General features: G+C 42.9%; 1 protein-coding gene across 2 annotated transcripts in view; it reads right to left on the bottom strand.

The window, feature by feature from the left end:
* The window catches only part of EVA1A (eva-1 homolog A, regulator of programmed cell death), a 214,253-nt gene that overhangs the window by 131,492 nt on the left and 67,719 nt on the right, over positions 1-15,042 (bottom strand). For both annotated transcript variants that reach the window (XM_065834938.2, XM_065834939.2), the window contains exon 3: positions 11,072-11,195. In XM_065834938.2, the coding sequence (XP_065691010.2) occupies positions 11,072-11,195 (124 nt within the window). The remainder of the gene's footprint in view (positions 1-11,071; positions 11,196-15,042) is intronic.

The following is a 15,042-nucleotide window of genomic DNA, read 5'->3' as shown; positions in this document are numbered from 1 at the left end:
ATTAAACACTAGGACAGATACCTCTAAGGAGTATCCTTGAACAAGGGTGCTTCCACAACAGGACTTGGAGTTACCCATCCAGTATCCTTCCTTGTAAACTGTGACCCTTGTTTTCATATATTTTTATTTTCCCCCATAATCAAATAATTCAAAGGATCTGTGGTACACCTTTTGTAAGAAACAGCGATTTGTTTTTTTAAGTGCATGTAAATCTAAGTCCATCTTCCTAAAATTGAAACAAATAAGCAAATCTCAAAGCAGACAGAGTGAATTGCCTTGGACAACTTCCACTGACTCCTACATTCTTCTGTGAAGGAAACTATTGGACTACAGTACATTTTCCAGTATGAGGTCCACTTCAAACCTCTTCCTCCCACATCTATTCCTGTGTTCCTATATTTCTTTACTTTTCATTTAAAGTGAGCATTTGTTATCTGAGCTTTGCATCCACTTTTACACTTCAGAAGATATAAGCAGATTTTGGCCTCCAAGTCCCAGAATGCAAAGAAATTGACACAGATCAGAAATTCCTCACAGTGGCAAATGCCTACTCTTTAGAGCAGTGTACATTGCTATAGCTTCTTGCTTTTTGTTTTCCTCCAGTTTGCTTTCGCTTACAACATGGACCTCATATCCTGAGTTTCAAGGCTTCCTCCTCATCCACGTGACCCTGTTAGTAACGAGGGCTTTCCATTCATCTGAGGATTTTAATAAATACATATCAATCAAGTCAGCATTCCCTTAGGCAGGATTGGGTGGAGGGAACATTTCCAGGACAGCAAAGATTCCCAGCATCCTCAAGTACAGCTCCCCCACAAACACTTAGGCTGAGGGCTACCTGGTCATTCCCTCATTTCAACAGCCAAGATCTAAAAAGGGTTGTCCCCTTTCATTCGGAGCATAAATAAGCAAGAATGTGACAAATTCATACATTTGCACAGAAAAAAAACTTTTAACGTTATTTCAGTTCAGTCTTTCCTTTGAGAAACTTTTTGTGAAGATGCTGTCATTTAACTTTCAGAAACTGAAGTTTGCTAACCTCAATGGCATGGAGCATGTAAGTTAATCTGAAAATCTGAATACAGCTCGGATGACAGTCCAGAGTTATATCAAATAGGCAGTTTGCCAACTTCAGAAGTACCCTGAAAACTCAAGAGTGCCAAGTTCTGGAGGTCTGAAAGTGTTTCAAGAAGAAAGAAGATTGTTCTTTGCAAATGACCTTGTCAGATTCCTTTAAAACTACACTCCTGATGCACCCATCCAATTTGCAATGTTTAAAAGGTGCCTTTCCCCACTGTCACTTTCATTAGTCTGAAGTCGTTGTCTCTTTATATCCTGCTCTGAAAAGGCTGGCAGTGTTGCAAATTAACTGCTACATTTCATTTCCAACGCAGAGTTCAGATGTACCTAGTTGCACTCTTTCTAATGGATAAACAGAGATATATGGTTACCTCTAAGGAAGAAAGAGGGAACAATATCAAAATATATATGCTGGACCACAAAAGGAGAGTCAAACAAAACACTTGGGGGCCACAGGCAAATTTAATTCTCATCCTACTTCTTTCGCTAAGGAATTAGGGCTGATTTTCTGAAACAAGTGTGACTTACCAGCATTCTGCTGCCTGAGCCTCTGCTTCACCATTTATTAGTCCTCCTTCCAAGGACCTGAGCACCTGCTGGCTAAATTTCAGTGAAATTTGTCAGAAATGTTGACACGACAAATGTTGTTCAGTTCCTACACATTTTATAAGAACTGGTAGCCAATTACAGAAAGGAGGCAAATCAGTGCCAAAGGTGATTGTAATTGTTGCTCTGTCCCACCAGCCAACCAGCATGGATGTAATATCTGACCAAAAAGCATGGATATAAATCAGGACGAGCTACACCACAGGAGGTTGCATAAGAGTCATGGTGAAAACCTTTGCTATTGTAATTAAAAGATGGAAGGAGTGCACCAAGGAAAAAATTACTTGAATATGCCAGGAAAAAGATTTCATTAGTACCACTGCCCATCGCACTCTTTCAGTGATGGTGTAAATCTGAAGTAATGCTGCTTAAAGTTATTATTAAAATAGCTGAAAAGGAGAATTTAGTATCATTAAACCAGTCTTCTCTGAATATTAAAATAATGGCAATGATAATTCTGTCACGGGAATATTAAGAGAATATCTGATTGATATTATTATATGTAATCCATGGGGTTGCCTAAAGCATAAAATATGGGAAAATGAGGCCTACTAAATTAAAAGCTAGTTCACTACTGTCCTAAATAATTCAACACGCAGTATTCCCTCAATGACTTCGCCTGAGAAGAAGAAATGTAGCTGGGAGAAATACAGTTACCAAATCTCCCAAATTCATCATGGATGCTTTAGAAGTCCCATTTCCCAGAGACATGATTAGGTGACAACCTCCAGTGCCTTTTAAGTAGTCAGAAAAATAAGTGTGTAACAGAAAAGAGCCTGATGCACAATTAGTATGATAAGTCAAAAATATCAGGAGATACCTGTTTTAAAAATGTATAACTAATTTGAAAACCAAATGTAGGACCGATACCGAAAAAATATTGAAGAAACCCTCATGACTGGAAAAAGTTCATTACCATGTTTTTACTCCAGAGGACACTTACTCTTTTCCCTGTTTTTTCCAAGAGACATTTATTTGAGGAAAGAAACTCATCTATATTTCCTGTCTTGAATAAGTCCATATACAGTACCCTCTGCAGAAGTACTATACAAAATTACCTCCCTATTCTGCCTACTGCTTTATGAGGCCTACATGTATGGTTTAAACTGTGGATTCAATATAACAGAGTCAAACTTTGCAGCCTCTCAATTTGGTTTATAAGCATATTGTTTCTGGGACATGCTTTTGTTCTTATGGTTCTTCACCAGTATGCCAGAAAATCTTCAAATCTCTCTTTCACAGCTTGCAAATCTCTACCACAGCTGGACTGTGCCAGGCTACAATGTTGGTGAAGGGTTTGGAGAGGAAGCTGTATGAGGAGCAGCTGGAGTCACTTGGTTTGTTCAGCCTGGAAAAGAGGAGACTGAGGGGAGAGCTCATGGCAGCCACAGCTTCCTCACAAGGGGAGGAGGAGGGGCAGGGCTGAGCTCTTCTCTCTGGTGACCAGTGACAGAACCCGAGGGAATGGCAGGAAGATGTGCCAGGTTGGACATGAGGAAAAGGTTCTTCACCCAGAGGGTGCTGGACACTGGAACAGGCTCCCCAGGGAGGTGTCACGGCCCCAAGCCTGACAGTGTTCAAGAAGAGACTGGACAACGTCCTCAGACACACGGTGTGAACTGTGGGGTTGTCCTGTGCAGGGACAGGAGTTGGACTCCATGATCCTTGGGGGTCCTTCCAACTCAGGACATTCTACAATTCCATGATTCTATGAGACTTAGATATATCGGTTTCATCAAACCTGAAGCATCATCCACAATGCACGTCATCAGCACAGAAAGGCATCACAGGTGTCCACAACACCTAAGGATGGGCTGGATCTCCCAAAGTACATGAGGACATTTCCTTCTGGCAACGTTATTGATTCACCTGTACCAGCAAAGAAAGACTGCGGTGTATCCCTTCCTTGTCCTTCACCAAAAATTCAGGGCTTAAAAGGGTTTTTTTTAATCATAGAATCACAGAATGGTTGGGGTTGCAAGGGACCTCTGGAGATCATCCAGTCCAACCCACCAGAGCAGATCGCACAGGAATGTGTCCAGGAGGGTTTGAATGTCTCCAGAGAAGGAGACTCCACAGCCTCTCTGGGCAGCCTGTTCCAGTCCTTGTCTCTTCCCTAGAACCCCACAGAAAACTTAAATGCCAACTGACAAAGAGTATCTATAAAAGTCACAGCTCGTATGATTTATACAATTTAGACACATTTTGGAATTTGTCTTTTTTAGTGGTTCACATCTGGATACTGGAGACCTGATCCAGCAAAGGGAATCCTTCCACCTACATCAGCAGGAAGAAGCACCCTGGTCTTTGCTGATTCCTTCTCATGTCATTCAGGGCTGACTGATGAGGTTTAGAGGAAAACTGGGATTTCGGTTTGGTTTGGTTCGGTTCTTGCTGTTTTTTTTTTTTAATTTTCCAAGGTCAGCAGTGGTTTCCTTCTCCATTGGGGCAGGGGCTGACAATAATCTCTGCATTTGATGGCAGCAAAATCACACATTCCTCTTAATCCCGCTCATGACAGCCAAGTGATTAGTGTGCTACAGAGATAGGGCTATTTGACAATGCCTGAAAATCTCTGTGAATCAATGACTTAAAACAAAATTAATTGTTAGCATTAAAGTTTCTCTGACCCCAATTGCAGGCTGACGGATCTGTCCTCTGTTATTTATAGCATTCCTTTATTTACATCTTTTCATTGCCCCAGCATTTGGTGCCTGAAGTTTTATTGCCCTTATAAATTTCCACTCCCTGCACCACCTTAACAGTTTTGAAATAATACAGATAAGCAAGAGCAAGCTGATGAATGCAGGAGGTAAACGGCTTATTCTGCTGTCTCGGCGCCTGGGCCAGGGGGATGTGTTCATATAACAGCCCTCGCTCCACCGCGCTGCTCTGGAAAGCCTGGCCCACCAAAAAGCTATGCGGAGAACAATACAGTGAACTTCTCCTGCCACCAATAAACCTGTCTTACAAAGCAGATTAATGCTTTTCTGAAAGGGTTGATAACTACTGAATTACCAATCTATCCCAGCCCTAAAATCAATCACCAGCATTAAAGGCACCAGGAATACATTCAGGTCCCTCTATGCTCTTGTCTGAAATTCCCACAAAGTCTCTGTTCTTTCCATAGCCCTCCGCTCTTGCTTACAGCATTTCCCAAACTCTGCCTAGAGAAAGCAAGCTTTGAGGATGTGTGATGAGACCAGACTTTTCACTGAATTTAATAGAAAAGATGTAACTCTCAGCCCAGCACAGCCAACGAGAAGAGAAGCCAACAACAAAGCCCACACTAGGTTCGATATTGAAGGAATGGATTGTAGGGAAATTAAACAGCAAACAAGACACATTCACCGCAAGTCTAGGTGGTCCTTCCAAAATGTCCTTTTCATTCAGTTCAGCTAATCTGGTTGAAATCTGATGAGCAGACCTGACCAGTTGCCCAAGAGATGTAAGGCAGCTTAACGTTCACCGGCAACTGGAAACCGCCAGAAGAGAGGATGATTCTTCGCAATTTTTTGATAGCTGGAAAAGCTCTGCTGCAAGTAATGGTTTTCTGCTCTTTTTACAGGTTTTGAAGTACCACTGACAAAGAAAAATAAATAACACATCCTCACCAAAAGGTAAACACTCCTGGGACACAGCACGGCAGCTCCACCACTACACAATCGAGGGTGCAAACCTGAAGATGGCATTATTATGAGAAGATGGTCTAACTGGAATTCATTTCCAATTGATTTTAAAATTCAGTTGCTTTTGAATTAAAATTGCTGTTACAAAAAATAAAAATATCTGAGTAAGATTTTGGCAAGGACATCAGGATGGGCTTTCCCATGTTTGAAAAAAGTCATTGACAAGAATTAACTGGGCCTCTTAGATTAGAGTTAAATCTACGGTGGAAAGAATGACTGCCTGTTCTCTTCAAAACGTGTCCAGGTCGATTCTCAGCACAAAAGTTTTCCCATAAATCAAAGCTACAGGTTCTGAACAAGAACAAAGCGACCTCCCCCACCCCCTTTCCTTCTCCTACCCCCACACAAACTTTTGGCACTTCACCCTTTGCCAAAAAATGCAATTTTCCTCCCCAGACGCATTTCTCAGAACCTTGATATGCCTTTCACAAATATGTTTTTGTATTGTTACAGAGGGATTTGAGCTGCAATTGGAGCCCAGGTCACCATCCAGGCTTTCTGAAACTTCAAAGGTTTTATGTTTCGGTTTCTGAATAGGAGGGAGAGCAGCAAAGTTTGCATTTACACTTGGTTACATTGCTGGGATGATTAATGCAAGGAGGCTTCACACTCACCAGCCTCTAATTATCACCATCCAGATGCTCCACACAACATTTTTCAATTAAATAAAAATAATAATAATTAAAAAAAAAAAAAAAAAAAAAAAACAAAAACCAAAAAAACACCACACATGGATGGAGATTATCTCTCCTGGAGTTTTTGAAGTCATAAACTAAATAGCAACTACCCAATAGGAAAGAGGGAAAATATTGCTATAGCCTTACAGGAGGGTGCAGCTTAGGCTCCTCAGACCCGAGAAGGGAATAGTGGATCCAGGACAGTGCAGCAATGGCAGAGGAAGAGACAAGAGAAATGCACAACGTGGGAAAGCCTCACAAGCAGGGCAGGATCCCTCTCCTTTCTTGACAGAGCTGCCAGCAAATGGCCACTCAGCACATCTCATCCTCAATAATCCCTTCACAGAGAAAGACAAGCGTTTACGTCCCCATTCTGTTCAGGAGCTTTGAGACTTTACAAACAACAAAATCAAGAAAATAACCAAACAACCAAAAAGTCACTGTGGCCAAAGAGATGCTGTGTAGGGGCAGAGCCATCCCTGCTCATACAATAACCCAGAGTGGCAACCAACCCCAGTGAAATCAGCTGCAATAGGATTTCTGGGGTGCAGAGAGGTGAAAGTATTTCTTCAACGTGACTCGGGAAGCCCCACAGATCCTGTTCCCAGTCAGGACTATGCCATACAGCCCCTCTGGAAAGTCTGGCACACAGATCAAATATTTTCTAGCTTAGAATAACACACGGTCTAACACAGTTTTCTGTCTCTTAAATGAGGGGGATGGACAAACATCAAATTGTTTGAATAATCTTGGTGAATCCAGATTTCAGTTCGAGTGAATTAACGTTAGACCAGTTAAATGGTATGTCAATTCCCTCTAATTATACATTCCTACAGCCTACCCGGTAATTATACTTAATGGGCCTAAAACAAATCAGCATGTTACCTGAGAAATAATTGGATTTGTGTGCAATTTTTTAATGATTCTGAAAGGTACCCTGGAGATTGAAGTCCTCTGTGCGTTCAGGAGCTGATCCTAGGCTTCAGTGTGCTTTGGAAGTACATCTCCGGCTACATTTGCCCCGAGAAATTAAATGTGACAGTTCTCTGGCACTGAGACCAACTGGCATCGGACAGCCCACAGCCATTCTCATCAGCTTTCTTGGCCTCTAAAAGAGCGCATCTGCATTCAAACTTTCCACTGGAAACCATCCCCGTATTAGAAACTAAGGCCCACATTCTATGGGAAAAGAAAGAAAAAGGGGAGAGGAAGAGGGAGAGTAGAAGAAGAAAGAGAATAGAGAGGAGGAAAAGAGAAGGAGAGGAGGAGAGAGAAGAGGGAAGAAGAGGGAAGAAGAGGGAAGAAGAGGGAAGAAGAGGGAAGAAGAGGGAAGAAGAGGGAAGAAGAGGGAAGAAGAGGGAAGAAGAGGGAAGAAGAGGGAAGAAGAGGGAAGAGGGAGAGAAGAGAGAGAGAAGAGAGAGAGAAGAGAGAGAGAAGAGAGAGAGAAGAGAGAGAGAAGAGAGAGAGGAGAGAGAAGAGAGAGAGAAGAGAGAGAGAAGAGAGAGAAAAGAGAGAGAGAAGAGAGAGAGGAGAGAGAAGAGAGAAGAGTCTTTGATGAACCTTGGCCCTCAAATCACGTAGCAGCAATAAATCTCTCACTTGCCCCAAAATGAAACAGAAGAGAGCCTTCTATTGATTATTTCTGACCTTCTTAAACATTCTTTATCTTAAAAGTATCCACACACATAGTGTATTTATTTATTTACAGGCACAGAGAATCCCCAGGACTGCCAAACATCTGACATTTAAAAGCAGTCCCATGCTGAGTCATATACATGCAAGATGAGTATCCACTGGACCCCAGATCCTCCCATTGGATCAGAAAGGAACACAGTTAGCACAAGACTTCCCTAAAGCACACAAGCCATTAAATTTCTCTCTGCTTCTAGTTAAGCAAGCACTTCTCTGATATATTTATTTGAATTTCTAGAGGAGGTGAACCGCAATACTTCAGCACCAAACCTCTGCAGGAGTCTTCCCAGCTTCCAGCAAAATCAGTCTCAGAGCAATTAGTACAGCAGAGAACACTCCAATTGCCCTGCTCCCTGGAGCCCCACCATTTGGAAATCTGGGGCTGTTTCAGTGTGATTTACTGTTCTCCATCTCCTTGAAATTCTGCTTATGAGAAACCAAAATAGCATCTTGCCTTGCAAGTGAACCCCATGCAGCCAATGAGCATCGAAACCACTAGATATCAAACACAATGTAATGTCAGAGAGGCATAATTGCAGTGACAGTGGCTGGAGGGAATGACTGCACCATCTAGTTATTCTTCAGCAAAGGTACATGCAAATGCCACTAACTTCAGTTTTGCTTTCTTTCAAGGAAGTCTTTCTTTTTAGAGAACTACCTCTATTCAGGGGCCTTTTGAGGCTCCACCATAGCTCCAAGAGTGAGAGGCCCAGAGCATCCTTATTTTATGTTAAAGATATCCTGTCCAAACCCTGCAGGCCACGTTCCAAAGCACCTCTTGTACCTGTATACAGGAAAATTCACATTCATTCTGCTTCAGTAGGCACTCACTTTAGCAGCATGATCACATCCGGCTCCCTCGATAGGTAAAGGAAGAAAATAGAAGCCTCTAGAAGAAAATTCAGACCTTGGATCGCTTCTTAATAAGTACTTTTGTCATGTCTGCTGTTAAGAAGGATGAATTCAGGAGCAGAAACATAGGCCAAAAAATTGCATTTGTCTTTTGATAAAGTGATGGATCAAACCATGTGCCAGGCAGTGAGCTCTCAACAAGGGGTCTCTGGTGCTCTTCGGTTACAGTCATGTGTGCTCACTTTCTGGAGCAGGTCAATACTCATAGGACCAGAGCTTTTGGGGTCAACTCTTAAACATGAAGGCCTTGCACTGGATTTACTTACAGCTCATAAACCATACTCAGATACTCAATACCCAAAAAACCCCACCAAAATTTCTCATGGTCCCGTATTTTGCATTCTGTGGATCCTTCTTCAATCCTGTCATTAACCTTTTCTGACATCAGGATGAAAAAAAGGCTTACCAAACAGTTACCAAACTCACACAAGCACTAGATTCTGTTTTGGAGACTCAGAATTAACGCCTTGAATCATCAAGGAAATGCTGACTATGTCCTGATATGTCTGTGCCAGTCTAATCCTCACATACTTCAAATCTTGCTCTTAATCCAGCAGGTTCTGCTTAAAAGTGTGCCCAGTGACTAAGAAACAATAATTTCTGTCAGGTTACCCTGTTTCACCCTGCAAAATTGGAACTGCCTGAAAAATGTCTTGGGGAAATATCTTCAAGCAGCTTCCCCAGCTCTCTTTCAGGAAAATCACCCAACACACACGCAAGTTCTTTTTCTAGCATATCTGTAATTAGCAAAGAATGACAAGCCATAAATATTTATGCACAGATGGGATCCTGAAGCACCTCAGAAATTCAGGACAGGCCTCAATAGTCAGATTTCTCAAGCGAGCTTTGATACAAATCCCGCAGGTTTAGGAGGACTTGTCAGAACACCCTGCTAATCACCCCTCTCTCCGGGATGCATTTCTCACCCAACAAGGGATGTTGCAATCATTTGTGAAAACCCCACAAAAAAATGCAGGTGCTTCATTACCTACTTTTCATTTGAATTCCTCACAGATCTTGCCAGATCCCTTCAGTTCATTAGCACAGGTCTATGCGTGCAAAAAGTCCTCTGTGCTGCTGACAGAATGTTTCTGCTTTTGTTTCAAACCTTTTTGGAAACCAGGTATGTTTTTCTTCCCTGTGCAAACTTTTTAAAAATTTCTTCCCCCAAAATTTTACTGAGGTGATGCTGGAATCATGTTAGTTATGTCACCTAAAAAGCTTGGGATTAGGCTGGTCTGAAATGCCATGTCCAGACTATTAATTCAAATAGAATCATAAAAGCATGGAATCATTTTGGTTGGAAGAAACCCTTAAGATCATCAAGTCCAGCTGTAACCTAACTCTAGCACTAAACCATGTCCCTAAGAACCTCATCTAAATGCCTTTTAAACACTTCCGGGGATGGTGACTCCACCACTGCCCTGGGCAGCCTGTTCCAATGCCTGACAACCCTTTCTGTGAATAATTTTTTCCTAATATCCAATCTAAACGTCCCCTGGTGCAACTTGAGGCCATTTCCTCTCTTCCTCTCGGGAGGAGAGACCAACACCCTCCATGCTACAACCTCCTTTCAGGTAGTTGTAGAGAATGAGAAGGTGTCCCCTCAGCCTCCTTTTCTCCAGGTCCTGTTCTACAACTAAAACCTGTTGGCACAGTTTGGCCACCATCAAATCCTGTCCGTCTTCAAACCAAGGTGTCTGCTGCCAAAGTGCTGATGGAGAACAGTGCCCAAACTGTGCTAAATACCTCTGTGGGACCCAGAATTGGCCAAGAGGGTGCTGGTTGTCCTGGGGCAAAGCCACACCAGTCTCACTCTTCTGCAGCACACATGATTTCACTCCCAGTATCCAGGCACGGGTCCCATTTAATTTAAACCCAGCTAATGAGACCGTGCAAAACAGAAGGTAACATTTCCCAGCCTGATCTGGGGGCAATTAAAAGCTGGTGCATGGTATGGGTAGGTTAGCTTCCTGTGGCACTGTCTTCTGTGCCTGCCTTGGGCACCAGGTCTGGAGTCTTTGTCCATGCAAAGATCTCCCGCTCCCTTGGAGGGACAGGCAAGGAGGGGACAAGTCCCACTGGCCCAGTGGACAAGAGGGCGGCTGCAGACAGGAGCAGGAGCAGCCCACCCACTGCCGACAGCGTGAGCTCAGTGTTGGCAAAGGCTTTCGCTGGCACCTGCGAAAACAATCTGCGAGTGGGGTGGCCAGCAAGGAGGACGGAGCTGGAGCAGCAGCATCCCAGCAAGGCAGCAAGCGAGGGGGAGAGGGGAAACGTTCCACACCCAGGGGTTGCGTTACACAGAAAATAAAGGCGGAAGGGAACGTTAAGTCCTAGGAGACCTCTCTGGTGAGTATTAAGTATGAAAACGCTTTGGTCTCGCCAGAGCAGATTCAATAGTGAGACACTTACTTGGCCTGCACTTGTACCACACGATGAGGTATTTGCTGGTTCCAGGGCATGGATCGGTGCCGAACAGCCGGCTATTGACGAGAAACTGGCAGCTCCTCCTGTCCTGGCATTCGTCCAGCATCTTCTGCAGCCAGGGACGCACGCAAGAAACAGAGAAACAAAAGCACGTCAGTATCTCCACCAAAAGGGATCATTAAATGGAGAACAGCATGGCCATCCTCGTCTCCTTAGACAGCCCTGGCACAAGGTGGGCAATGGTGCTCAATGCAGTTGGTACCACAGAAGCCACGGACTAGGAGAGGACTAGACCTTGCACTGTTTCAAGGTGCTTGATTTCTTTCCTTTGCAAGCATGCAAAAGGAGGGATTTTCACTGGGATGGTCACAGAGATTTTGAAACATTTGCATGCAATTTAATCGTAGTATAAGGCTGTTCTGTCCTGGGAAAAGCAGCTTTGAGGACAGAGATCAGCCTTGACAGTTAAAAACCGAAACACAAACTCTGCCACCACCACTCTGCTTTAGATTTCTCTAGAGATGCACAATTTCAACTGCAGCTTTCAAGAGAGATCTCATCTCGGTTATACAAGAGCTTTGGCAATTGTTTGTATTTCAGTAATTGGTACTTGTGGTGGGAACACTGCTACATAGCCAACTTAGTTTTTAGTAGGGCTCGCTCCTCTTCCCCCATGACTATCGTGTTCCTTTTAGCTAAACTCAGCAAGGGCCTGCGAGTCAGAGAGTTCTCCCACCAATGGCATTTTGGGTCCCATCCCCTTTTCTGCAATGCTTTTTCTCCAGCACTCACTCCCCACTTTCCCATTCATGACACTCATAAAAACTCCATCTCAGAATCCACAGGGGCAAGACATTCTGTCTCCTGCTAGAAAATAGCTTCATTAAGGAAGATTAATGATTTCTTTTAACCCTATGATCCTCTAAAGTGGTAGCGGGGAGTGAGAACATTATTAAGTGGGGCGGTAATTAAGTTTTAAATTCAGCTGGATGGCTTAGGTGGTATTTATGTACTCCTGTAGAGCCCCTAAAGTGCTAAAATTACCATAATGTTTGCCTGACACACATGAACCTGTCAGAGCATTTTGAGACCACAGAGCGAGGTAATCCACCAGCCTCACAAAGTCCTGCAACACAGAGCTGTGAAATCCAGCCCCAAAACAATTAATTTTCATTTGCAAGGAGGCACTGGAAAATCCTTTCTCAGAAATTCCCCTAGACTCCTGTGGTCTCTTTTGTCTTCTCCCTGTTCCCTTTTCTTACACACACCTCAATATTTGGGCTTTCCCACAATCTTATCCCTGTGCCATTTACATAAAGGCTGTTCCTTCTCTACCACGTGCCACCCAAAACAATTTTCTCTCTGCCTCAATGACTCCTCTGTATTTTTGAGCTCTCCTTGAATGAAATAGATATTATCTTTAGCATTACAACTCAGAATGTCGCCCTCTGAACAACAGGAACAACTGTTCCAGTTTCAAGTGCAATTTGAAACTGCCTCATTTGAGGTTGCTCATAACTTCCTAAAGCTTTTACCTTTTGGGCTGACACATGCAAGAATTCGTGCCTGCCTCAAGCCTGACCTTTATTTTGAAGCTCAAACCAAGACAAATCAAGCCTTTCCTAGTGAGCAGAGAATATATGCTGTTGTTTTGCGCTTACAAAGGTGATAAAACACAGGTATCTTGTTTCAAAATACAGGGCTTAGGCTGGAAATGTTGGAAGGTGAACACTGAAGGAGGTGCCTGGGAGTGTTAGCCCCAATTTGACCATCATGTTAAAGTGCATAGAAACAGTATACTCTTTCCTCTAGGCTCATAAAGGTTGACTGCTCACTCAGCATGTGAAACTTAATTTAATGCAACATCCAGTGGGTTGCAAAGGAATTTAATCAAGGCCTCTATGCAAGATACCTGTTTTGATCCCAGAAGGCAAAGAGCAACTGGAATAACTCTGAAGTGCTTCACATACAGAGAGAAATCCTCTCCAAATCACTGCAGACCTGTTTGCTGGTACTTTGGAGCCACGGCTGTGTTTACACCCAGGCAGTGCTAAGATTACAGAGCAACAAAGCAGCACCCCACATGTTTTCTTTCCCACAGGGGAAGCTTTTTCACCTCAAAGGCAGTAGATTTAGGGTTTTGGTCAACAAATCTGTTCATAGCACATGGGTGGGATTTTCGAAAACTTTCAGCATTGCATAATAGGTGACATTAAAACTGATGGGAAAACCACCCTGGGTTTCACCAGAGACTGAGTTAGGCCAACAGGAAATCTCTTTGAAAGCCTCAGCTTCAATGTGTAGGCAGCACTTGTTCATCTGTCCTTAGGCTCAGCACCAGGAATGAAGGTAATTACTTACCAGCCTCAGAGAATGATGAACAAGGGCAGACCTCAGGTATTGCCACTTTGTCTTTCTCTGCCCTAACCTTTGGCAGCTCTTGCTTACTCCGTATTTTCCACATAAGTGAAACCTCCCAAGTTTACTATCTGCAATATGCAAATTAACATAGAGCCCTAAGGAGAAGTTTGTACCTAAATTAAGGAGCAAGACTCATCTATGCCATTGTGAGACTATAGAAAACGGGAAGTGTTCTTGAGGCTGAATATGCCTTTTACTAATTGGTTTTAGTGTTTAGCTACAGTTTCGACTTAATTTGATATCAGCCATAACTCTGAGAAGTTATTTCATGAGGAGAGAGAAATCAATATTTCCTTTTCATTCACAAAATACCAATGTGCCTCCCCCTCAAGAGCAATGATTTACCTGAAAATATAAAAAATCAGTAATATTTCTGATTTCCTGCAGATTGTTTGAGTAAATAGGCATGACATATAGCCATAAAGAGTAAAATTTAAAAATATGTTCAATGCCCAGGCAAATACATCAGGAAAAAATGCAACGAAAATTAGCAATGGTTGACTGGCCACGTTCTTAATAAAAATAAAGAACAGAGATGTTACAGCAGCTTAATGTTCGCTTAACAACTTGTACATACAATTTTTACCTATCCTTGCATACACAGAAATCTTCCCCACAGCTTTCATTGGTATGTGCTGTATACCTACATCTTCTTAAATACATGTGAGATGATCCACCACAGGTACATTCCCCTGCAGGTCCAGTGCATCTGGTGTTCACAGGGGCCCTTACTAACCAAGACCTTGGCTTTCTGGTCTTACTCTCAATAATCACATTTCTAGTCCATACCAGAGCTCTGGCAGATGTCAGATGTCATTTCTGAAGCATTTGCAGATGATCAGCTAAAATGACACCAGAAAGGCTGGGAGTTTACTTGGTAGTGCAGGAATATTCTGAACTCGCATGGCTTTGGCTTAATGGCGTGAAAAATTCAGGCAGTTCATTATGTTTGCCTTATTTTTCTGGATGTCACTGTCATCTGCAAAGGTAGGAAAACACAGCCACAAAACCAAATAACAAGAGGACCACAAACAATCTGAACTTGCAGAGAAATACACATGCAGAATCACCCTGAAATAGGATATATAATCAGCTGTTTATGTCATTGCTGTCTGACTAATGCAAAATAAAGTTGCACTGGATTAGATTATATTACAAAAATCATTTCACCTGAAGAAGGTGGAGGAGGAATTCCTGTCTGGCATGAAAGGGGAGAGAAGACACATTAATTGCATAATGCCGTTTTATAATTGTGTTCCAGTGGTAAATCAAACCTGAGGGCTGACGGCCAGTGCTCGGAAGGGAAGTCGTGGCTGTTTAAACCCATTCCATTCTCTGGTTCACGATTGAGCTAAGAAGCTGCAAGATTTAGAGTAGATCAGAGAGCAAGAAATGTGAATTCAAGTAAAACAAACGCTAATCTAACCCCTGTGATTTATGCCCTGGATTAATCTCCCCGCAGTGACCCGGTTCTTAAAGCCAGGGCAGCCTCGAGCTCAAAACCATGTCTTTCCAGTGGGCATTGCAGATGAAAC

This window comes from Patagioenas fasciata, chromosome 3 (genome assembly GCF_037038585.1).
Source record: "Patagioenas fasciata isolate bPatFas1 chromosome 3, bPatFas1.hap1, whole genome shotgun sequence".
Lineage (NCBI taxonomy): Eukaryota > Metazoa > Chordata > Aves > Columbiformes > Columbidae > Patagioenas > Patagioenas fasciata.
Note: the sequence above shows the minus strand (reverse complement) of the source record. Positions and strands in the feature narration are given on the sequence as shown.